Source organism: Papilio machaon, chromosome 9 (assembly GCF_912999745.1).
Source record: "Papilio machaon chromosome 9, ilPapMach1.1, whole genome shotgun sequence".
Taxonomy (NCBI): Eukaryota; Metazoa; Arthropoda; class Insecta; order Lepidoptera; family Papilionidae; genus Papilio; species Papilio machaon.
Genome location: NC_059994.1, coordinates 6,731,895 through 6,759,497, shown reverse-complemented (window position 1 = coordinate 6,759,497; position 27,603 = coordinate 6,731,895). Strand labels below are relative to the sequence as shown.

The following is a 27,603-nucleotide window of genomic DNA, read 5'->3' as shown; positions in this document are numbered from 1 at the left end:
AAAAGTCACTATTAGTTTCATGGTATTCCAGATAATCTCTGAAACTGCTGGACCTATTTTAACGGGACTTTTACTGGATGGTAGTTTAGGTCTCTAGAAGTAACTTACTTCATATACTCTTTTTGGAACGAAGTTCCTTATCGCGCGTTGTGGAAGGGGGCTAGACGGAAAAAATTCTTACGAAAAGTTGTCACGACACTTTTTGCTATAGACGAATGAGCGCTATTTCACCATGGCAACGACGTGACAAAATATAACGAAAATTCATAGAAATAAAATGTACTTCTTGTGAAGACTTCAGTTTTTTATTCATAGAATAAACATTGGTTCCTTCACTAATTAATTGAAAGGAACTTCGTTCCATCCGGGTGTCCCTTGACACCTCTCAAGTTTTTTAATTATCCTGCGCTGACGAAGTCGCGGGTAAACACTAGTAAACAATAAAATGCAATGGATATTGTTAGTCATGATGGAATTCATTGAAAGGATTCGCGCGGCCTCCGCAAGTAAAGTTTATAAGTTCATGGAAATGTAAAGAACTATATATTATACCAAGACATTGTAATATATCACAGTAACATTGTTTTGTCCTCTTCGATTGCGAGGAAATATTTTGATTTAACACGACAATATTACATTTCCGTAGAAAGGAAAATAGTTATTCAAAAGTTTAATAAACGTGTCATAAGAATGTTTCACAATATGGTTGGATGGCTAGTTGTTTGCTTCATCTTATAAAAAAGTACATTGTGTGTGTAACATTTCAAAAAACATGCCATTTAGATTCACGATAAAAAAAAAAAAAATATAGTTAAAAATTAATACAACAAAGCACAAGTTCTGTTATAAACACAACTTAAGGCGACCGTTGTTTTATCTACAAAACTCATGACAAACCTTAAAATGCTATTAACCTTACAAAGGTAATAGCGCACACTGCACAATAGAAAATGGTGCGGGTACATGACCATTAGAATTCTGCCGTATTACCGGTAGGTTAAAACATAAACAGGCTTGTTTATATGTGGTAAGGACATTGACACAGCATACCGGTACGTACGAACTGAACAAAACTACAATCTCTAACGTCCGTGACTATTCTACAATAAGGATTCTGACGTATAACAAATTGAACTTATTGAAAGATATTACTGACTAGCTGTAGCACGCGACTCCTGCCGCTCGGAATTAAAAAAAAATGTATTAGGTAGATACAAGATTATTGTGCAAAGAATGCATTTCATACTAATTAATACAAATATTTAATTAATTAATTATAGGAATTTAGAACGACGTTATTTCTTTAACTTTACTTATAACAGATACTGAGAACAGAACTCGAACGAGCAAATAATCAAAATCGTTAAGGAAGTCAATATTAAAAAAAGCTCAACATTTTCCGTGAAAGCTATATAGTCGACAAACTAATGAATTACAAATCCTTGTACAAAGTTTTACGTTTAGTTTTATAACGCATCAGTTTACTTTAAACATCCGTAGGTGATGTAAGATAAATTATATTGATGTACATAAGTAAACGAGTTCTCAGTATATCGTTTGGCTACCTCGCCAACTTTATTTGTACAGCTATGCAAACTGAACGTTGCCTGTTATCTTAAACCATATTAGGCAGAGCCTGCTCTCTTTAATCAAATACTCAAATCAAACTCGTATTAAAGTAAAGCCCATTATACAAAGGATCTTCTTAAGCTGGTCGATTTCTATGAAAGTTGTGACAATGTTGCGTTAGCAAAGAAAGGATCGTTATAGCCAGAAAACTTAATTATTTCTTTATTTTCTTAAAAATTCTAAATATTTAGAATTCATAATAAAAATTCAGAGATACATATTTTAAATTAAGTTTTAATTTTACTTATTTGTAAGGCTTTAAACACCATTTCTTCTTATTTTATTAAATTCACCTATCATTGTTTAACACTGCTGTTAAACGTATAAGTTTATCATTTAATCCGTCGGTACTTTGGGTTTCTAAAGATCTATACTAATGTGAGTTAGTAGTATTTTCTATTAATTTACTTATCGTTGGTTTCTAAGACCAAAATCTCTGTAGAAAACATATTGCCGTCCCTCTCATTGAAAACACATAAATAACAACATGTTTTATAAAGGAATTTCAGTCTCAGAGACCAATGATTTGTATAATATTGGATTAACTGTATACCACAGTCTGTGGTTTAGTAAAAGGGCGTCCTATGTTACGTTTTAATTTAAACGTAATTCACGTGTACGCATGTGGTTCGTATTTACGTATGTTTTTACGTAATAATTTAAATTCAACAGCCATGTCCTATGTGAATTCATGAAGCAAACTATTACGCAAATTAGATAAGCCTTTCTTAAAATACAAACTGTATAGAGGTACTTTTACTTTTAATCGATCAATATTCAGAAAGTTTTAACTTTCCCCCGCACGGCGGCGCGGGCGACGAACTTGTGTTTGTTTTATGCATGTACTCGTACCTCAAAGCGGCTTTAGCCGGAAAACACAAAGATACACCTGATTGTACCCGGTAATGTTATCATAAAATACCGTTGTTGGTTTTTCTTGTTATGCCGCTGCCTTTGGGATCAAAATAATTTGCTAGCGATAGTATCAGAGATGTTGGCTATTATTTAAATATTAAACTAAGATTTTTTTATTATGTTATTAGAATATATGTAAATATGTCATCTATAAGTAATTATACCTATACTATAAGTTAACCAGATTGATGTGCATTAAAATTGAATGATTAATGTGACAAATTAATTATTTAAGTTGGCCCATCGATTTACCAATAACAGTAACAATGATAAAATTTAAAATGTTTTTCCCTTTGTTTTACATCGATCACCCGCTTTAGTACCACAGCACACAAGCGCGTGAGTTACACACAGACGCACACAGAGGCGCAGTCGTGGCCGCTGCGGGCGAGAGGCCTGCGCCCGCGCCGCTCCCGACACAGGTTTACTCAATGAACTGTGCAAAGGGATGGGAACAGGCTTCGATATATCGATACTTCACTATATCGATATATTCATTACATGTTTCAAGAAATGTTTTAATGTATTAAAAAAGCTTATAAAAAATTAAATAAACGGGAGTATAGTAGTAAGTGTCCATGATATTACCAAAGTAAGAATTTTGTATTCTATCTTTTATCCATTTTTTTAAGGATTATGCAGCCATGGATCTTTCAGAATCATTTTTAGTCACTAAAGGCGTTCTTTAATGATGATATAGAATATAACATCTACTATAAGCGACTACTCAACTGAAACATTCTGCGCGTAGCAGTTAAACTCAGATTGTTCAGCAAATAATGGGCTCCAATAACGTATTAATAATAAGTTGGTTTTCTTGTTTTTAATGTAGATCATGTAACTCAAGGTGGAGAACTTTCTTCACAGACATCTTAGTCTTGTCGGTGTACATTTAATTTTTCAACTCATTCTCAGTTATTGTCCTTGCTGCATTAGTGAATGGACGGAAGCTAGTGCATAATGAACAAATTTATAAAGTATTAGTGTGCTTATTTAATAAATTTAAAAAGGAAAATACAAAGCAAAATGAAGTATCTTAGATATAAATAAGTCACATTTTATCGTATAAATTAAATAAGACGTTTCCTGAAGTCTAATAAAACAAGCATAAAATACAAACGACTATGCGTAAGCAATCATTGCCAGAATTCTATTTTTGTGGCTACGTAATCATATTCAAATGAAACGACAAACGTTCTTTGCTAACTAGGACAGATACAAAACTTGTTAATTTTCATTTCTCACAATAGCAGAGTCATCAATAACTATATTAATTAGTTCACAACTATTATTAATTGTTATGAATGACGCACTGTTGACAACATAATATGAAAATATGTAGATACATAGTTTTGATTGTATATCATCAATATTACACACAAACTAGTGATGTAAGAACTTAGACTAAGAGAAGGCATAGAAATTTACCATAGTTAGTTCATTTGTGGTTATAAAATTTGCCTCAATTATCATAGGATCCACTAATTGACTGTTGTACTAAACCATGATCAAAAAGGACCGCCATTATAAAAGAAATTGTCATTATAAAACATGTAAAACTTTAAAACATTAGTAAATTGTTTGAATAATCTACTAATACTTTTGAAGATTTTATTTATTTATTTATTTAAGCTTTGTACACAATACAATGTTTGTAATAGAAATGCGGTGAAGTACTGATGAAGAAGTTAAAAAATCAATTATTAAATTAACTAGAACTGGAATCTGTTGTTTTTAAGTGGTGTTCAAAAATAGGTGTAGACAAGCTTGTTATTATTTGGTCCTTACATATGAAATTGGCGTTTTTCGTACTGGCCACTTTAATCACGAATTTCTCCTCTTTGGTAAGGAATTCCAAATTTAAATTTGTACAGCTATAGACTCATGTATTTGTGTTTCGATGACCGTCATTCATTTGTTTTTTTTCTTCTGTTTTTTTCTGTTTGCGTCACTCATTTTACAAAATGGAAAACTTAAAATATCGCATTATTTACGAGTACGAGTTCCGCCGTGGCACTAGTGCTGCGGAAACGACTCGAAGGGTGAATGATGTGTATGGCGGTCGTGTTGCAAAAGAAAACACAGTTCGTTTTTGGTTCCAACGTTTTCGTTCTGGAAATTTCGATCTGCAGAACAAGCCCCGTGGACGGCCTGAGACTCGAGTTGATAATGAAGAGTTGAAGGCTATTGTGGAAGCGGATCCATCGCAAACCACGTCCGAGTTAGCTGCAGGCTGCGATGTTAGTGATAAAACTGTTTTAATTCACTTGAAGCAAATTGGGAAGATTAAAAAGCTTGAAAGGTGGGTACCTCACGAATTGACTGAAGCAAACCGGCAGACGCGCGTCGACTGTTGCGTTACATTACTAAACCGGCACAATAATGAAGGTATTTTAAACCGAATCATTACCTGTGATGAAAAATGGGTTCTTTACGATAATCGGAAGCGCTCAGCGCAATGGTTGGATCCTGGCCAGCCAGCCAAATCCTGCCCCAAGCGAAAATTAACCCCAAAAAAGTTACTTGTAAGCGTTTGGTGGACTAGTGCCGGTATTGTTCATTACAGTTTTCTCAAATCTGGCCAGACTATTACGGCTGATGTCTATTGTCAGCAATTGCAAACCATGATGGAAAAGCTAGCGGCTAAACAACCTAGGCTGGTCAATCGCTCCACGCCACTGCTGCTTCACGACAACGCTAGACCACATACTGCGCAACAGACGGCTACTAAATTAGAAGAGCTTCAATTGGAAAGTCTAAGACATCCTCCGTACTCCCCGGACCTTGCTCCAACAGATTACCATTTTTTTCGAAATTTGGATAACTTCTTGCAAGGGAAAAAATTCAACTCCGATGGGGCAGTCCAAATCGCCTTCAAAGATTTTATTGATTCCCGTCCGACTGGTTTTTTTAGTAAAGGGATCAATGAACTACCTATGAGATGGCAAAAGTGCATAGAAAATAATGGTTCATACTTTGATTAATTAAATATATTATATTAAAAAATATTCGACTTTTTGTTCCTCCCATACAAAACGCCAATTTAATATGTAAGGACCTATTATTACATCCTTTAACCAGAAAGACGTTTGTGTATGGACTTTATGTAAATATTTTCTCCCGAGAGTGGTTATGAATAATTTTCCAGGTATGGTTTTATAGTTAAAAAGACGCTCTCATACACGGAGCGTGTGAACTACGAGGGGAGGTCCAAAAGTTCGCGGAATGGAGGGGATGGAGTGGGGATAGGGTAGCTCGCTTAGTGTCATACTAATTGGGCACTCATAATTAGTATATATATAACATTTCAACCCTATAGTGCCATTCGTTTACGAGTACTCGCCTGCTGAACAAGTCAATCCGGAAGCAAACTGCAACTATGGAGAAAATTGAACATCGCGCTGTGATAAAATTCCTTACCAAGCAAGGAAAAAACGTTCAAACCATTTTAAATGAAATGGAAGCCGTTTATGGAGATCAGTGCCCTGGTAAAACAATGGTTTATAAGTGGCATGGTCTTTTTAAACATGGTCGAGATTCAATTGAAGACGACTCTCGCTCTGGGCGGCCAGCTGACGCCACCACATCAGACATCGTCGAAAAAGTCGAAAAACTTGTACTCGAAGACACACGTTTGAAGAAGAAACAATTATCTGCATTTGTTGGAGTATCAGATACAACTATTTTGCGTATCCTGCACGACCACCTGGGCATGACAAAAGTCAGTGCAAGATGGGTGCCGAGAATGCTCACGCCGCTTCAAAAACAGCAGCGCGTCGACGCGTCTAAGCACTTTTTGGAGTTGTGTGGAGACGAGCCCGTGCAGATTTTGGAGCGGATTGTTACTGGAGATGAAACATGGGTTCATCACTTTGAACCTGAGTCCAAACAGGAGTCCATGCAATGGCACAAAAAGGGTACACCACCTCCCAAAAAATTCAAGGTGTCAGAATCGGCGGGAAAGTTGATGGCCACTGTTTTTTGGGATTGTAAGGGAATATTACTCATTGATTATAAAGAAAAAGGTACCACTATAACCGGAGAATACTACGCACTCATATTAGAAAAGTTAAAGGAGTCAATTAAAGAAAAACGTCGAGGAAAATTGGCCAAGGGTGTGTTGCTTTTGCAAGACAACGCGCCGGTTCACAAGAGCCGAGTTGCCATGGCTGCTCTGCACACACATGGGTTCGAACCACTTGTTCACCCACCCTACAGTCCAGACCTGGCTCCTAGCGATTTTTATTTATTTCCAAATTTAAAAAAAGAGCTAAGGGGAAGGAAATTTTCCGACGATAATGAAGTGAAGGAGGCAATTTCGGCCCATTTTGAGGCCAAAGACAAAAAATATTTTTTCGATGGTTTAGAAAAATTAATTCATAGATCGAATAAATGTATTAGACTTAAGGGTGATTATATTGAAAAGGAAAAATAAATTTATTGTTATATTTCATTGACAACCCTTTCATTCCGCGAACTTTTGGACCTCCCCTCGTATATCTACGAATAAAGGTGATTGCAGCTGAGATTTGTTACCGAGTTTTTCATTTCTTCATCTTAAATAGATCATTTTTGATGACAAATTTATTCTTGTAGCGTAGATTAAATTTTAACGGAATAACCTAACAAAAGGAGCGAATTTATTTCTAATAACTCAAATAACACTTTATCAATTTTCCTGTGTCTTTAATTTATCTATAATATTTAGGAATCTAGTAACCTCATCATGTTGAAACGATTATATAGCATAAATGATTCGAATATTTAGACGTGAGCTTTTTGAAATTAGGTTAAACTAGACAAAACACAACAATGGTACATCACTATTCGAGAGTGTAGGGCGTTAAGTGGGCGGGATCGTTGCACTGACTAGCAGTAAAACTTTCCTTCTCTCTCGTGCACAATTTCACAAAATATAGTGCGGTACATACAGTGTCGACTGTTCATTTCACAAGCCGTAATTACCGACTCTTAAAAGTTATAGTTTTAATATATATTTTTTTAAGATTGCAAGGTCTTATTATGATTTTTATTCATTTGACTCGTTTCCTATAACAGGTCTCGTCAACCTCGTAAAGTTTTTATAACTTGAATATTAATTGTTAATTAAGCCGATCTTGTAGTTTAGTCGTTGGATTATCTTCCTGATTAACTAATTGTAGTTTAAGGTCTTTTGGAACAGAATGTATTGTTATATTTTAAATCTACTTTGCTTAGTTTTCGGTTCCCGGTAAAAAGAGGTAAATAAACAGTTGCATGTTAAAGACATATTTTCCATAAACAATATTGTCTGATCTAGCCATAAATATGAAGTGATATCGAGCGATAACTATCGGTGCGGCGATGGCTATGGACGATGGGCGATGGGTGGTCGACGCGAAATTCGGCGGAGCGCTGCCCCTGTACGAACCGGTTCTTGGAAGGCTCCGGCGGCCGCTATTGTGTCTGCCCTCTGCATTAGGGTTGCCACATGAGTTTTTTAATTAGTTTTGTTATTTAGTGTCAAACATAAAAGTAATTTATTGATCTTCTAAGAAACAGATATTTTTTTATATATTTTATTTAAAATTATCAAATATTCTTTCATGCACTTTTATTGTCTCCATCGACTATTTTTAGTAAATATTTGCCAATTAAAATATTTATACAATATAATTAAATAACAATTCATAACAAAAACTAAATACAATATCATGAGTGGTTGTTATCACTTATGTCATTGTATAATACGTTCTGTATGTTTTAGTAGGTACATACATTGAGTTTTGTTTGTGGCAACCCCACTGGAGACGTTGAGCTTTGGTCCCTACTCCCTTCTCATCGCGTGCATCTTAACTTATGGTTTAAGCGCCAACTGGCCTTTAATAATGTGAGCTAGTTCACACTGAACTGATTTATTTTCATGCATCACAAAATTTTAAGGTAAAATAGCCCAAAATATGTACTCAACTGTAAGAATATTCTCTTAAATTAATTAGACATTAAATATGAAATAATTTTAATTAAAGAAAAAATATGAAGTACATTTTGTTATGAAATGTTTATTATCCAAAAACCACGTTTCCATATAAAATAGCTGTTATTCAGCATACCTACATTGAAAGGACTTCTATTATCCAATATATCACATCTGATATCCTAAGAAAACAGTCAACCTTCGTCATGGTTTAACAGGTGATTCCAAATATAACACATAGGTATCGGCAAACAGATCGCCGACGTAATAAAACCTTTTTTCCACTAGCGCGACTAGCCGCGCGACTGATATTTAAGCAATACGTAGTCTTATAGCTGTCGTGTCATGTCTGTCTTGTGTGACTTCTCGTTTATTGGAAATATGGTCTAAGTAATTAACAATAGGCTGGGAATAATATCGTCCGACTAATCCCTTTTACGTTACCGACGCGCCATATTTCATCTTGGCAGCCATTGTCAATAGAGCCGAGGTCAGAGGCAAATAGGAGAAAAGAAACACTACACTTTTTTGTTCTTTTTCCTATACTTAAACGAAATAAACAGAATAGGGTTACCACTTTTCGATTTATAGAACGAATAATATCATGTGTGGATGGTTAGTGCCGGATTTTAACCAATTTAAGATTCAAATCGGACCTTAAAAAGTTTTGCAGGTATTCTGTATGAATTCTACAATAATATACGAAAGTATACGATGCGATATATGAAATCCTAGGTAATGTTTATAAAATAATATCCGGTTTCGTACTTTACTTGAAAAAATATGAGTAAAATGTAAACGATAAATGCTCGGATAAACAAGGGAGATATAAATAAAAGGCATATTGTTAAACAAATGAGATGTTATCTGTTATGAATGGTAACCCTAACACTGGCAAGTCGCCTCAACGCGCCGCGTTTTAAAACAGGAATCCTTTTTTTCATGTCTCATCTTTTCATTAATATATTACGTCGGACGCTGGCTGTCAATTTTACTTTTTTATTGAGTTTACCCAGCGTTAGGCTCTTAATAATATATTACTGATGCTTCGCTTTTACTTGCGTGATTTTATGATCTGATTCAATTTTGTTAACAATATGTAATTGAAGTTTTATGTCATCAAGGTTGATAATTTCACTTCATTAAGTCACAATGAAAGTTAGTTATATAAAGTTATGTAACTAAAGTTCTTTTTTACCTTACCATAGAGATAAAGTTTCAAATTTCTTAAATAAATAGCGTGTGCATTAAAAACAGATTTGTGTTTGTGCATAAATGCATTTCTAAGTCGAAAAACTTCCATTGTGTGTTAGTAGTTGAAGTAGCGTTACTTATCAATGCATGTTAACGTATTATCGTCACAATAAATGGAATCTACAGTTCGATTTCAGCATTACGAGATCTCACCGAGATCAAGTAAGCAATTAGACGTCGCCAATCTGAAAGGAAATTACCAATTGACCCTCGCAGTTGACTCTTCAATTGGTGCCCGTCTCACTTGCGCGTTTGGCGCGAACTGAATTGAAATGGCTGAGATGCTTTTAAAGATTCAAATTTGAAGATTAATAAATATGTACCCCCCAACAGTACGAGGGTGAATCAAAAAGTTCTTAGAAGTGCATATACATATATGAAACCTTTTTGGATCAAGTTCGATATTCAAATTAAAGAGTGTCTATCACACTATATTTATGCAGACTGTCACTTGTTTTTGTCAGTTCGTTCGCATGTAATAAATTTTTTTGTGCAACGAGTGCTAAAAAGTCAAAATTATGGATAAAAGTGAGTTACGTGCGGTGATAAAATATCTCAGTTTGAAAAAAATGTCTACGAAGGAAATTTTTTTGGACATTTAGCAGACATTAGGGGTGATGCTGTACCCTATTCTACGGTTGCGTACTGGGTGGCTGAATTTAAAAGAGGTAGATCAAGCTGTAAAGATGACCCGCGTTCTGGGCGGCCTTCAACCTCCGTTACAGAAGAAAATGTCAAAAAGGTTGAGAATCTGGTTTTGGAAGACAGAAGAATGACTATAAAACATATAGCTGAGATCCTAAAGATATCTTTTGGTAGCATTCAATCCATTTTAATTGATTCACTGGGGTTCAAAAAAGTGTCTGCAAGATGGGTGCCACGAATGTTAACTGACGAAAACAAAAAGCGACGTTTGGACATTTCCAAACATAATCTCGAAATGTTCCAGCGTGATTCGGATAATTTTTGCCGTCGTCTTGTCACCATGGATGAAACGTGGGTCCACCATTTTGATCCTGAAACTAAAAGACAAAGCATGTCTTGGAAACGACCATCCTCTCCATCCATCAAGAAATTTCGAGTTGCTCCTACCGCTGGCAAAGTTATGGCCTCTGTGTTCTGGGATAGTGAAGGAATCCTTTTTATTGATTACATGCCAAAAGGCCAGACGATTACTGGACCCTATAATGCAAATTTAATCCCGAAAGTGCGTGAAGCGATTAAAGAAAAACGTCGTGGAAAACTGTCGTTGGGCGTGTTGTTCCTTCAAGATAACGCTCCTGCTCATCGATCGGAAGTTGCGCTCAACGCAATCCGATGTGCTGGCTTCAATCTCCTTGACTACCCACCATATTCTCCGGACTTAGCCCCAAGTGATTTTCACTTATTTCCAAAATTAAAAGAGGAAATTCGTGGAACAAAATTTCACGATAATGACGCGGTTATAGCTGCTGTAGAGGACTTTTTCGAGAGTCAAGAAAATATTTTTTTTTCACAAGGAATAAGGAAGTTAGAAACGCGTTATTCTAAATGCATTGCATTGGAGGAAGATTATGTAGAAAAATAAAATATTATTATTTAAATCTTTGCATTTTTTAATATTGATTTCAAGAATTTTTTGATTCACCCTCGTAAAACATCGAGACATAGATGTGTTAATGTTACATTTTGGAAATACCGCAAGACAATAATATAATCAGAAATCTCCCGCCATTTTAAATTGCAAAACAAACGTAAGTGCGGAACTAATGAATCGGTGAAAAATAACAATGGGACAACGTAATTCGGAACAAAGGAACAAAGATAACGATGAACCGTATGGAATGAAAGAAATGACAATCAATTCATAATGAAGTCGGCGACAGACGTATAAGGAAAAACAAATACCTACAATTGCAACGCAAATTTAAACACACCAAACACATTGAATTACGGTTTTAATGTTGACACACAATTTAGCATGAATTGTGTTGTTTTTAATTTTGGTTCTTATAGGTATCCCCTAATACACTAATGTAACTTCGAAAACCGCCGTTTTTAGTACTTTAAGGAATTTACAAAATAAAAAGTTATAGTGTTTCGTACACAGACACACGTCGCCGACATTTTGTTCTTTCGTCGCTAGCTCCAGTTGTTCGCTACCTGTGTGTTAAGATAGACGTGACAAAGTCACCGCGATTCTCAAGATGGCGAAGCAAATTTATACAGTTGACATTTTACAAATTCGTATCAACAGTGTAATCGATACACATGTACTGACCGAGTAGACGACTCGCGTTGACGTTGCAATGTTGTGTGTACGGAACGCGCGCTACAAATAATCGCGACGCAAATATACAATATTAGTAATAAAATTTTACTTAGCTTTGTGTACGAAGGCCTTAAAGCTATTCCTATTATTTTTTGAATTTGTACATAAGTAGCTATTTGATAAACATTTTGATAGAAGCTAGAGGAATTAAAAAATTTGATAGCAAATGTAAATAGGAAGTAAATAGATGGAAAAAGATAGCCATCTATCCTCACACATATCAGAACTTATGAACAGTCCCACAAACTGTTAATAATTCTTTTGTTTTCTGTATGTATTTTAATTTCTTAAAAGATTAAGGACATTTTTATATACTGCCACCACGTCTTAGCAAAACTTTTGAACAGTTGATAGAAACAACATAGTCGTTTGGTCCATGAGTAAACCAATTAAACGGTGCATTGGACTATTTAGAGCGGGTATCGTTGATTCCGAGAAATCGCTCGCCTCAGCCAAATGCCGTCCCGATGTGAACTTTGTTACATAGACGCTAATTAAGAACAGTTTATTGAGTTTGAAACTGTCGTTTAAAGCGCGTACACTATTCCATTAGTTTTACTCGTATCATAAGTGAAACTAAAAATACGCTTACAAAGCGATCTGCTAGAATAATTGCTAAATCAAAACTAAAATATCTGTTATTTCGAAAAATAATCTTGCGCATATTATAAATACGAAAGTTTAGATTTTAGATGGATGGACGAATGTTTGTTTGAAGGTATCTCCGGAACAGCTCAACGGACCTTAATGAAATTTGGCAAAGAACATAGTCTGGAAAAACACATAGGCTACTTATTAAGTGATTTTCTATTCCGCGCGGACGAAGTAGCGGGCGAAAGCGAGTGTTATAAATACTAGAACGTCAAATCACGTCACGAACTATGAATGTCACATAGCATCTTCTTTAAATATATTTTAAAAAGGTAGGTAAGGGAAGGTATGCGTTTTGAATAAGGGCACATCCTCAATAAACGTAACGTCTGCCAAATACTAAATTCCTAATTAAGCACATTGTTCTTGCTTCAGCGAATTTTTCACAACCTTTAAAAAAATAATGCTCTGAGAAGTTGATCATACGAGAACAAATGTCTGAACACGTTCGATTCAGCTCGAGGCGGCCACGTAAGACAATGACGTAAGACGCAAACATGTCCCAGATAAAATTATAATATTTACTTAGCCAATAAAATTTCATATTATTCTTCCAATTTGTGAAAAAAAAATTACACTTCTGCATGTGATACGTCCTTCGTCTTTTCCTTGCCTTTTCCAATCTTTGCCTTGTCCAACCTCCATTCCTTCCTTTTCAGTCATAAATATATCCTTCAACCTTTAAAAGTAGCCAAACTTTTTATCTAGCGAATAAATGTTCTTTGAAATAAAATCCTCTTAACTTAAAATAATCAGTCTACGTGAAACAAGATATTATGTCTGAATATTATTTATAAAACAAACAAAGCAAAGACGGGAGTGAACTCTTGTTAGCGATAAAAGGACAGGCAGATGTTATAGTGCGGTTGGATCGCAGTTGTGGTTTATTTTCGTACCAGACATGCTCAAATTATAATCGCTAGCTGACGCGAACTGCCAATAAAATGTACGGACAGCAGACAGCAGACGACACTTTAGTGAATCTCCACGTCGTAACTCTGTATTACGACAATGTTGCCATGCCTCTCATTTTCTTTGAAAAAGGCTGAGATAGCAATGGTGGCAGCTTTCATTTCATGCATACATATTATGCTTGAGGTCTAAGTTTAATGTGATTATTCAATCAAAACGATCGTTGTTTTATGTCGTTTACTTTCTCTATTATGCAATTTATGACTAGATTTAAATAAAATATTAAACAAAAAAGAATTGTATAGATTTGTATCAAGTTTACATATTCACATAACTCTTTTAGTCAACATATGTTTTTTTATATCTTTCATGTAACGAAAATTTCGTTCAAGTGATTTGACTTTAAAATGCTCGCAAATGTAAATCCAAGTTGTTCATACATTTATCGATTGTCAACATATAGACTCAACGAGATGATTTTGTTATGTACCTAATATTATGTTTATGTCAATACTATTTCTTATTTTTTACCCAACTAACTCAGTAAGATAGAGATTTACCCGTTATCAAGTTTTCTCAAGTGAAAGCTACAATTCATTGAAGCTAACCTTCTATACACGAACAACAAAGGTCCTTTTCAGTTGCCAATGTGGTTGAAAGTTGCGTACGTCCTTAAGCACCTCTCACTTTTACGTCATGAGTACTTTAAGACAAGTTATTGTAAAATAATACTATTATTTTTTTCTAAACTGTTATAAATTATTGAATTTCCAGTCTAATAACAGTCTAACGTAAGATCTAAAATGGATTTAATTTTTGACACAAACGGGTTACGCTCGGGCGGTCGCTCAAAGGATAACGTTCACACGAGATGAGAATAGTGTAGAGTTACCAATAGACGAGGCACACGGTGTCTGAGTCTGACGCAAATAACAGGTCCGGGTAGGGCTATCAACTATTAATTTAACGAAAAAAACTGCAACTAAGAACGTTAGCGGAAAATGAACAAAACAACCAGCGACTTTAACCCGAAGCCATTATACCAAATCCATAGAACAAATAATCGTCTTGCAAAGGTGGCATCGTAGAGGTGGCAACCCTAATTTATGCTGTGTCTATGTCGGCGTCTAGTGAAACCCAAAACCGGTGTCCATCACTTATTCTCAAACGGCGAACTATTAAGAAGGATACGACGTATTATCAGTCGTCTTAATATAAATGCGAATGTTTAGATAGATAGAGGTTTGTTACCAGGTATCTCTAGAACGGCTTCATTGATCTGGATGAAATCTATATATATAAAAGAAAGTTGTGTTAGTTACACCATTTATAACTCAAGAACGGCTGAATCGATTTGACTGAAAATTGGTGGGCAGGTAGCTTAGAACCAGGAAAAGGACATAGGATAATTTTTACCCCGTTTTCTATTTTTTATTACGCGCGGATGAAGTCGCGGGTAAAAGCTAGTTTAGTATAGATATAGAACATATACTATTCATCCTGTTTTTTTTTTTAATTCCGCGTCAACGAAGTCGCGAGCAAAAGCAAGTTTTTTTTTAAGTTACTTCTCGGAAGTCTTATTTATCAATACAGTTAATCATAAATTCCGTTTCTTTGAAAAGTAATCGCTTTTGTTTCTCAGGTTAAATTATAAGCAACATATTTTTATATTACTTGGTAAAACCGAAAAGAATTTGAATAAGCTAACGGTTTATGCGGATTGCGTAATATGAAAACCAGTTTAAATTGCAAATTAAATAAGTTGTAGCTTGAACAAGAAATGGTTATTGTGAATATTGATCATTTTATGTAATAGTTAAGAAAATATTTCACTAACATAATTATGACGCAGATCTCTTTTCATACTAATGTTATAAATGCAAATATTTAAATGGATGGATGGATGTTTGAAGGTATCTCCGAAACAGCTCAACAGATCTTGATAAAATTTGGCACAGATGTAGAACATAGTATGGAAGAACATATAGGCTACTTATTACTAATTCCGAGCGGACGGAGTCGCGGGCGACAGCTATTTCATTTAGATAAAAAAATTAGATAAAGTCATCATATTATTTTCTTGATTTAAATTAAAATAATTTCAAAACCACACCATTAAATACAAAACGTATTACATTTTTTTTAATTTAATTACAATTAAATAAAATCAGTTAAAAAATAGAATACCATAATATTATTTCAATTTACAAAATGAGTTATTGTCAAGTTAGTGTCAAGTCAAAAACAAAAAACACATTAACTAATATAATTTCCGAAATAAAAGGAAAAAAAAACGTTGCCTATAATATTACCGCGTGCATGCTATCTTCCTATTAATTTCCCGAAAAATCGGTCCAGCCGTTTTAGAAATTACCCGGAACAAACGAGGCCTTGCGGACAGACACAAATAGACAACAACTTTAAATGGTAAATGGTTTCTTAATTATCGGAAACCCAAATACATCACGTGTACGAATTTTTTCTTTTTTTTTTCTTTTTTCAATATTACAGACAGACACTCTAATTTTATTATTATGTATAGATAAATAACAATGATGTATTGGCAATCAAAATGTCATTTGCACTAGATGTGGTATGGTTTACTGATGTGGCAACCGAGGTCGCTGTAACCAGGTCAGTAAAGTAGGGGCTAGTTCACTTGTCTACAGTTGTACAAATAAACACTGCTTGTTTTATAGAAATACTTGTTTTTGTTTGTTTGATACCAGTTTTATATTTTAAAATTATAAATAAAGTACTGGCAGGTAAAAATGGAACTTATTAGTGAGCTATTCTGACATGAAATTTTATTAATCTACATAATTAAAAAAAATTGTCGATCCTTCGTACATGCGATAGTTTCATTCCCATCTAGTAATAAAATTTGTTTGTAAGTAATTGATCCAGCTTTTTAAATCCTTTGTGCAATTTGTGCAACACATTCTTTATTATAATATTTTTAGAAACCAAATACATTAAGAAAATATATTATCTATCTATATATATCAAAGAAAGTTGTGTTAGTTACACCATTTATAACTCAAGAACGGCGGAATCGCTTTGACTGAAAATTGGTGGGCAGGTAGCTTAGAACCAGGAAAAGGACATAGGATAATTTTTACCCCGTTTTCTATTTTTTTTTTATTCCGCGCGGACGGAGTCGCCGGTAAAAGCTAGTTTAATATAAATAGCATCAGTTAAAATATTTCTGCAGTGTTACCAGCATTAACCTTTGTATGTCTAAAAATGGCTGCACTAATTACAGTAACCTATATGGTTTCTCTATGTATAGAATGTGCAATAAATGTTCCTCCATTGTGAAACAAAAGCATGGGCGCATTAAAACACAACAGTGCCGTGGGAACTGAACTGGCGAGGGTCAAGAATGATGCGATACAATGAACTTCAAACAATACAAACATTCTTTGCATAATCACGGAATTAACGTAATATAGAACACTTTCTGCAATAACAATGCGTTAAAATTGTTGACTATTATATCATGAAATATGAACTGATGAACGTGATCAGAGTTTAGTACATGACAAATATGTAATTGATAACTGTGTAAAAATGTAAAATTAAAACGAAAAAGAATACCTATTGTTGGACTTAATTTTTTTTATGGTAGATACGCCGAAATAGCATAGTGACCGCTGCCCGTAGGCAGATGCATAGGCTACCTTTAATCAACAAATTGGACGCACAGAAAAAGAATACCCTAGCTATGCGTTCTCTCCCCCACCAAAGATATTTCCTCTTCCTATCCTTTCCGTTTCCAGCTGTACAAAGAATCGAAAAAAATGCTACGAGGACCTTGAATTTTGGTGCAAACTCATTAATTTAATTAGATTTTGTATACCGAAATTATAGATTCAGTATTAACTTAAACAAACGCTATTATCAGAGAGCTTCCTATACGAGTAGAACATTAGCTTCCAAAGATAATAAAGACTAAGATAACAGTTGTTATCGCAGGGTAAAGGAAATTCCGGTGCCTAAGCAGCTCTATACAATGAATTTTCTTGACTCACAAGTGGAGAATTGTCGATAAAGAACCATCATTATAAATAGTTATCAATGCTGTATTCTACGAATACTTAACTAATGAGATCATTAGTTACATACTCTATGCTTACTTTCAATGTCTCTGTCTAATATTGACTTAAGACATGAGACAACAAATAGATTTGTAATAAAGGTTTATTGATTATAGATAAGCAATGTTGCATTATTCTTATAACATACTAGCTTTTACCCGCGACTCCGTCCGCGCGGAATAAACAATAGAAAACGGGGTAAATGTAAGTATCCTATGTCCTTTTCCTGGTTCTAAGCTACCTCCCCATCAATTTTCAGCGAAATCAGTTCGACCGATCTTGAGTTATAAATGGTGTAACTAACACGACTTTCTTTTATATATATAGATAGATAAATAACCTGAAATTTCGCATTCCTTAATTCTTAAACAATTGAACAATATTTTGTCAAACAGTTGTCGAAGTGGTGACTCGATTCAATGATAACATGGATGAATCTATGATGGATTTATCCAAGTAACTGCATTCGAATAGTGTACACAAGTTCTGATACAATTCGGAGTAGTTCTAAAAAATATACTCTAAACACTAACATGAAGTACTAATTTCTTCTAGATTAATGGGAACTTTATCAAAGAAAGACTAAACTATTATTCCTAACCTAATTTCTTATTAAAAGCATATTGAAATTAGTTGTTGGCAAAAACCTACTTTGCGTTCATTGCCAATAAATGTCTATAGCCTGTCGTCGAGCCAATCACTCGAATCGCAATTGAAAATAATAAAAGATTTATCAAAAAAACAACCCGTTTCCCGCGCAATCGAAATTAGACAACTGTCAAGGAGGCTTTCACAACTCAGTAGTCGATTTCACTTTCACCGGCCAGTAATATTTGATAGTGGCGTTTGAGAAAACAGATTGGCAAGTTTAGAAACCGGTCATATAGTGCCACATAGTACATCGTTCACGAATGCTTACACCTAAATAGATGTGACGTTATCTGCTACTTATAATGCTTACGTAACTAACAGTTATCTACTGTAATTTTGAAATAACATTTGTTATTCTATAAGTAGAACCTACGGTATAGGCATTGTTTACTTTTTAATAAAGTAAATACTGATGTTACCAACTGATATAGCCAGTGACGATTTCGTGGCAGTGGAATTTCCGAAAAGTGTTTTCGTATTTTCAATTTTATAAATGTATTTTTAGACATTTTTGAGCAAAAACAATATAACCTCAACCAAAATTAACCCAATTTTATTGCTACTAACTAGCCTACTGTCGAACTGCTGACCCCGATTACACAGTTCATTCTCGATATTCCGAGACGCCATTAAATTGGCACTAATTCAAATATTTTTTACGCTTAAATGTCGTGCACTCGGATCTAAAACAGTGAATGACTAAATAGCGATCTTACTGTTATGATGTAATCGATTATTTCATGTTATTAACATAATAAAAACAATTTTTTTATAGATTTAACTTGTGTTATGTGATGTCTACCTAAAATTAAACTAGACTAAACGATCCAATATAGTCTTGACAATTGTTCTACTTTAAAACATAAGTACCTACTTACATCGTACTCAAAGAGGAAAGGCCAAGTCTGAATTTTCTATAGTTCGAACTAATTAACATAATCTATCATTTTTATGTTTTTAGTGTAAGTGGACAACTGAATTCGCCGAAAATACGAAGTGACTTGATGCTTTACCTACCATTAATCGGTGGAGGAAGAGAAGCACAGAAAATATTTTCACCTCCTACGCGTCGCCTCCTCAGTCAAATCCACTTCCCTTCTTATTCTCTCTTTATAAGAAAAGTATGTGAAGGAAAAGAAGACTAAAATCAACTTGCTAAATGTCGCTATTTGCAAAACTACCTTACGTAAAATAGGTAAGTACTTGTCTCAGCACAATTTTCATATCAGTAAATACGTTTCAGTACTATTCAAACGTAAGGATAGTGCAAATTGCACCGTTTATATTGCCACGAGCCGTTTAAACTGGGTCGCAACTATAAACAGCTGCGAGATACGACTAGGCAGCGCGTTGTTCGCGATTCTTTCGACCCAGTTCCTCTGTTTACGCGTTCAGTAACACGGGCGGAGTTATTGGATTTTAAAACTAGTGTTACCAGCTTTCCGTCAACTGTAATTACTAAAACAATTTCTAGTAACCGTAATACTTCCACCGATACCTATTGCTGTCACTGTCTTAAAAAAATAAAATAAAAGGTATAGCGATATGTGAAATTCTAAGATGAAAAGAATCAACATCTAGATCAGGTTCAAGCAATTAATTAGTTATTATTAGTAGGTTGGTAAAATTGACGGTGTTTTTATATATCCTAAAATTAAGAGTAACTGGTCACCTACATTAAAATAATTTCAGTTTTTACGTTGTACTAGCTGTCGCTCGCGACTCTGTCCACGTAGCAAGAAAAAGACCGAATAACTAGCCTACGTGTTCTTCCAGGCTATGTTCTAGATCTGTGCCAAATTTCATCAAGATCCATTGAGCCGTTCCGGAGATATCTTCAAACAAACATCTATCCATCCATCCATCTAAACATTCGCATTTATAATATTAGTAAGAAGTAAGATTAAATATCAACTGTAACAGGAAACGGATTCTACAAAATTAGAAACAAGGAACTTCGTTTAGAACGTAACACGTTTAATTAATTGGCACCGGTTTTAATTTATATTAATAATTAAAATAATTAACATAAGCACGCTATAAAGTCATTACAATCGGTAGGAATTTTAAACCGAGGTAGCAGTAAGTAATGTAGGAAACGGCTGAAACACTCACGTACATTTGTCCGGTGTCGGCACCGACTAGTTTCGAGCCCATCGGGGGCCCTTCATCAGGGTGAGTGGGACTGGTATGAAGGATCCCCGATGGGCTCATAGTACGACACTAGTCGGTACCGACAACGGACAAATGTACGTGAGTGTTTTAGCCGTTTTCCATATTAGTTAACGAGGTAGCAGTAATTATGAAATTAACTAGACTTGTAATACTAATGATGTTTTAACAAATGAGACACTACAATAACTTAACTACTTAAATTTCCTCTAACATAATTAAGTTACTCTAATAATCCTAATACGTTAACCAAATAACGTACTTACTGAAAATTCTACGATTTAATATTTTATTAGTTAACATTTACAATAGGTTAACATTTATAAAGGACTTTATACAAATATCAATGTCAGTCAAGTACCACATAAAAAAGCTGGTAACCCCGTTTGCAACATATCAAGTAAAATGGATTTATTGCATGTAGGGCAGTTCCGGGGCAACGAGAGCGGCGGCACCGAGTTAAGATGCGGTTGACACATCGACGCAACGTCTACCGGATTTAGTGGTTGTGACATCCGCGAAGAGAATGCTCACTACCCGCTTAATAGTTTTATAAGTGATTCACTAGTTACCACTCCCTTATATTAACAGTACGAAGTACCATTGGGTTGCGATATATCGCAAATTAAAAAAATTATGTTACTAAAAATAAAATATGGCATTACATTACAAGAATAATAAGTCTTGATAATTTTCCTTCATTATTTTGTTAAGCTACAAAATACCCGTAAAAAAGTGTAAGAATAATCTACTATTAATATTTAAGTTAATTTATAAAAAAATTGCTGTTTCCCGGGACTCCGTCCGCGCGGAATTAAAAAAAATCTTATTTAGTAGCCTATGTTCTATATCTATGCAAAATTTCAGTGAGATCCGTTTAGCAGTTCTGGAGATACGTTGTAACAAACATCCATCCATCCATCCTTCGCATTTATTATATTATTAATATTTCTAATAAATATTTTACGGTAACTAAATCAAGTATTGTGTTTTAAATTTTGAATTACAAATGAATGCGGCTTAACAACTAAGATCGTTTTCTAATAATGGCAATAAAAAGTCAATTTAAAAAAAAAAACAAAGTTGCACGCGCCAACGCGGATGCAGGGCCAACGAACGGTGACAGGTGAGCCGCGAACTAGTTACTCGCTCCTAACTTTTACTATGACATTTGCAAAACGAATTTAATAAAGATTCTACCTCCGATTTTTAATAGAGAGCAAAAATTACGATTGATTTTAATATTTCTTTAAAAAATCAAAATGTAAGCTTTATAGTTGGTAATTAAACCTTTATTTGCTATCAAAAGAAAGATAAATAATAATACACAGTGGTTAACACTTATTTCGATTGGCGTCAATTACCACATTAATTTGCCAAAAGCATAACCATAGACTTTATTTATTCGATAGTACGATCTTACGGTGATATCATTTGTTCATCAAATGCAACAGAGTATGGGCGGACATCGCATTATGATTCTACAAGGATAGACGCACATTCCTGGAGGTCATTACAACGGACTCAGCGCCCGTCATTCATTAGATCGAGCGCATTCCCTCACATACTAATCCCTCTTCCTGTCACAGACTAAGCATATTTCTCTGATGATCTTATTGCCGCGAAAGTCTTTTTTTTAGCAGCACCTTAATGTAGTTTTCTTCTTCTTTTTATTTTTGGCTTTGGCACGGTTTGTGCATTAGCCAACGTCACGTAGAAATGTAGTTTTCTTATTCTAAGTTTACATGTCAGTTAATGACGACTTAAAAAAATTCGGGTGCCGCGGTCAATGCAACATTATAGGTAATAAACATTGAGTTTTTTATATTTCAAAAAAATTAAAAAAAGAATTTTGCATTTGAATATTACCTACTAAAGAAAACGAACGTATTATTTAAATTAAAACACCTACAAATTAATATTGGTATTGAACAATTAACTCTATCTAAAGTTGTAAATGTCATCTGTTCATATTTAGTTATTTAGTTATTCAGTGTTTGTATTGACAAGTATTAACTAATGACAGCTTCAATATTTGGCGCCAAAATCGTTTTACGTCACAACCGTACATACATTGGCAATCATCCGAATCGTAGAATAAACGTTGGAATCCAGGGTATTGGCTAAATATTTGATGATCACACAACCTTCATTGTTATTTCTCACGTTCCTATGTGTATTTTAATCTGTCTATTTATTTATTGATATACGTTAAAAACTGGAAACACTAAAAAATTTTCTTCCAACTAATAGTAGAATTATCTTAGTTAACATTATTGGTGATAAATAAGAAACAATTTGTTTGAAATTGAGTGACGATGTAGGTTCATTATAGAAATCATTGATGTCGCTGCATCATTCATCAAGTACCGTAAGTCTTTTGCTTCATTGGATAAGAGCGATTGACCTACATTTCTTACTCGCTTTGGTCTGTTGGAAAAGCAGTTGTTAGTCGCCGTGTGGTAGTAAACCGGCCCTGACATACTTCTTTCACACACCGTTCTCTAAGACCTAATTATGTGGATGTAATAGTAGGATTGTAGATTAATGATAGGAAGCGGAGGGAACAAGGAAACTAACCCGACCAATCTAACGGAACTAGTGCGTTTAAATTACCAATCCGATTCGTAAGCGTTATCAGAGGCAATAACTTTTGTTTAAACAATTACGCGTCGAACCACGATGAAAATATGACTTAGTCACGAGACCATTAAATTTTTATTGCACCAAAATCCAATGTTTTGTGAAATTGAAATAAACACTAAATTTTATCATGTAGGAAACATAAATAGGTAAGATGTAACAAGATACGAATTTATAAAGTTTTATGAAGTATTTAAAGTTTAAATTATAATTAATAAAAAGTTATAAACAAGTTTAAATAATTTTTGTTGTTCAAAAAAAATTGAGTTACTTTACAACAAATATTTATGACTCATAGTAGGTATCGACCGTAGTACATGCGATTATTTACCGTATTTTGCATAACGATTCAATTATGAATAGAAAAGAAAAAAGATACACTTTATGGCAACTTCGATCAAAAATACGGTGTATTGTTTTGAGCGCAGTTACGTTAACACGAACCGAATTTCGCTTCGACTAGAAATTATAACTAGATTTCGGGATGTCGCTAAAAATTTACCTCGCTAAATACTGACCCACTTGATAAGTGGGTCGGTATTTTATTTAGTTCGCTTGAAATACAGCTAATGGTATTTTGCTAATCGAAGATTTTCGGCATTGCCATTACACTAAAAAACAATACATTTTACTAGGTACCAACAAAACAATACATACCTGTGTAAACTGTGAAGAAATTTTGGTATGGTCTTCTTGATAAACTTTGCGGGTTTTCCGTCGTTCTGTCATCAATGTGATGAGCCGATCCAAAGCCCGGGACTCCAGGGCTTCGGCATTGGCCTTGATCAGACGGCTAGTGTTCTCCCATTCCTCCGTCATGGTTCGCCAAGCGGACGCTATTAGAGATCCTGAAACAATACATTCATGTTACCATAGTGTTCCACTGTTGAAACATCCATTCCGAAACATGTTTTTATCTCTGCTCTATCAACAAGAAACAGATGACTATATGTTTCATATAGGCGTTTTGAAGTAAATGACATGTTTTTGAACAACCCCCTTCCCCAACCATGGGCATCAAATGAAAGGGCAAAATGAAAAATACAAAAAAAATACAAACGCCCAAAACTATGTTATACGCCATTTTGTGACGGCGGCCATTTTTGACTTTTTATTGTGCACTATACTATAATAGCCAACTCCTTTCATTTGAAACCCATGTTGAAGGGTTTGTGCAAAATATGTCAATATATGTAATATCATCTGCTATTTTGTAATAGCGGCCATCCAGAGTTAGCATAGATTAAACGCCGCCAATGGACATCCGCAACACCAGAGGAACTACAGATGCGCTGTCGACCTTAAAGGATGATATGCTCGCTTCTTGAAAGACCCTGAGTCTTACTGGTTTGGAAATACCGCCGAGGTAAGACCATTCAAAAACAGAAATACGAAATTGCACGAGTATCGCACCGTTGAGAAGTGTCAGCCATCCAGGTGGTGTGGATTGTACCTGGCGATATGTCTTGTCGCCCGAGGACGGAACGCAACGGCATTTGACACCTATGTTGGAGAGATGGTACTAAAATACGGCGGACTGGATTTTTCATGGAGCACTGTATACAACGTGGTAAAATCCAATACAAAACATTAACTAAAAACTTATAAATGAATTGTAAAAAGTAGAACTTGACTTCAAATTATCTTTAATATTTCTTGTTTTTAAATCACCTTTTGTGACAAAGGCGAAAACTTTACGTGATAAACATTAATGGAAAAAGAAACCTACTTGTGTAGCAAGTTCGAATCCTATTGCAATCAGTAGGTATAAACTTGAAATTCCTTTCAATTGACATTCACTATTTCTTATCACTTTTGTCTCGATACACGTTGGATGATAACAGACTTGGTTTACAATCCTAGTCCATAATTTTTTTTTATTAAAAACTATTTATTTTTTTTATCTTAGTAACAAAATATCACAGACTAAACGGCACTAATCCTATTCATATTGAAACACGAAAACAAAAAATATGTTCTATAAAACTTTAGCGACTCGGAGGTTTTCTTTGTTCCAGAAAGTCTTTGTTCCATTTGGTCCTGCGCATTTAAAATTAACCGTTATGTGGGTACATTGGTAACTTACCAGGTACAAAATAATAAATACTTTCAAACGCTTTCAAATATCAAGGATACTTAAGTGTATGTTTATTCGTTCATTTGCTTGTAATAATTACCATTAAGATCCTCGCACTTGTCCATTTTCTGGCCTTGAGCGGCGGCGGCCGAGAGGGCGAGGGCGTATTCGCGGTCGCTCTTCATCTTGGCTTGGAGACTCCTCTTCATGGACTCCATTAGGCGCAGCTCAGCGTCTTGCCGCGCGAGCAGCGCCTCATGCGCTGCCCGCCCTGCCCCACTCGATGCATAACCCATCATAAATAACAAACCACTTTACACTCGACCCACACACATCGCAACGTAAACACAACTTGATTCACATCACTCCCCGTTATCACAGCACCGGGTTTTACGTCACCTCGACGACGACAAAATTCAATTTATTGCTAACTAAAAACACCAAAACGTAACCCCGATCCGATCGATTGTTAAATGGGAGCTTTTAGCTTTTTTATTATTTGCACCCAGACAGTCGACAATATGACTAAATAAAAACGCTGCTCGACAAAAAACTGTGTTGATATTCAATGTTTATACGGTGCGAATGCGCCGACAATACGTCCGCTCGTAAGGCGCTCGCGACGCAAATGCCATGACATTGCCATGCTGCCGTCCGCCGCCACCCCGAGACCGCACAACGGCAAGTCTCGTTTTGGCGTTCGTATTGGCCCAGTCACCCGAAGCAATCGAAGATTTGGACACTGAGGAGCTTCGGAATATAGAACGAGTTTCTTTAGTTTTTTTTTAGAATCCGCCTTAACATTATGCTTTTAATTTTATTAGGAGAGCTCGCACCAAGGCGAGCATGCACCAAGGCGAGCATATACCTAGGCCTGGACCCTTTTAAACACGTATAACAAGTCAATCTACCTCAATTTGCTTAATTAATTATGCATTGTTATGATTGATCCCTTTTTCATTTAATGTTATAATGTTTTAATATATGTTACAATGTTTGACTAACTTAATTCTATAACTACACCCGTTTATTTTATAAGTATACAGATTCTAACATTCTTTACCGTCGTATGAACAATTAATATTATGTAGATAGTAGACATACACATATAAAAAACATCGTAATAGGTATTTAATAATTTCCCCGTTTTTCCTGTACTAAATCCTTACTAATATTATAAATGCGAAAGTAACTCTGTCTGTCTGTCTGTCTGTCTGTCTGTCTGTCTGTCTGTCTCGCTTTCACGCCAAAACTACTGAACCGATTTAAATGAAATTTGGTACACAGATAGTCTAGAGCCTGAGGATGGACATATTTTAACGCGAAAAAGGGGTTCTAAGGGGTTGAAAGTGGGGGTGAAAGTTTGTATGGAAGTGTCGCCTACTATTGTTTACTGAACGATTTAAATGAAATTTGGTACACAGATATTCTAGAGCCTCGGAAAGAACATAGGCTACTTTTTAACGCGAAAACAGGGTTGTAAGGGGTTGAAAGTGGGGGTGGTAATTTGTATGGAAGTATTGTCATTTTAACAGTTAGAAGCCTGAAATTTATTTCTAAGGCTGCTAATTTGATAGAAATAAATATGAAATTAAATTTTCGTAAAAATGTTCACCTCAAAGGTGCTAAATAACTATAGGGGATGAAATTTTGTTTGGCAATATATTCGGTTTTGCTGTAACCCTTACCAATATTTAGTCTAGAGGCTGAGGAAAGACGTAGGCTACATTTTAACGCGAAAAAGGGGTTGTAAGGGGTTGAACGTGGGGGTGAAAGTTTTCAGGCGGGGCCACGGAAGAAAGCTAAAGCGTTCCCGTGGCGCCCGCCATAATGCGTTAGAGGGCAGTCAGGTTTTAGTGGGTATTCCGGTCACCTTCTGTGACCGGCGAGTCCCACACTCCCTACGCCATTGCACAGCCCGGCGTAGGCGTGCGTAAACGCATTTCCTGACTTTAAAAAAAAAAAAAAAAAAATGGGGGTGAAAGTTTGTATGGAATTATCGTCATTTTTACAGGTAGAAGGTTGAAACTTATTTTCAAGGCTAATTTGATAAAGATAAATATGAAATTAAATTTTTAGAAAAATTTTACACCCAAGGGTGCTAAATATCAATAGGGGATGAAATTTTGTTTGGCAATATATACGGTTTTGGTGAATGTTTTGTTTAATATGTTTTGCTGTTATCCTTGCTAATATTTAGTCTAGAGCCTGAGGAAAGACGTAGGCTAAATTTTAACGCGAAAAGGGGGTTGTAAGGGGTTGAAAGAGGGGGTGGAATATTGTATGAAAGTATCGTCATTTTTACAGTTAGAAGCTTGAAACTTATTTTTGA

The 27,603-nt window shown here is 35.1% G+C and overlaps 1 protein-coding gene across 4 annotated transcripts in view; it reads right to left on the bottom strand.

Moving 5' to 3' along the window:
* Positions 1–26,014, bottom strand: part of LOC106713140 (tyrosine-protein kinase Fer) — a 45,716-nt gene extending 19,702 nt beyond the window's left edge. For 2 of the 4 annotated variants that reach the window (XM_045679430.1, XM_045679429.1), the window contains exons 1-2: positions 25,372–26,012; positions 23,852–24,042 (exon numbers count right to left, since the gene is read on the bottom strand). In XM_045679430.1, coding sequence (XP_045535386.1) covers positions 23,852–24,042; positions 25,372–25,570 — 390 coding nt within the window. In that variant the 5' untranslated portion in view covers positions 25,571–26,012. Of the gene's footprint in view, positions 1–23,851; positions 24,043–25,371 lie in introns of all 4 variants that reach the window. The other 2 variants (XM_045679427.1, XM_045679428.1) reach the window with 2 other exon arrangements.
* Between the last annotated feature and the right edge of the window lie 1,589 nt (positions 26,015–27,603).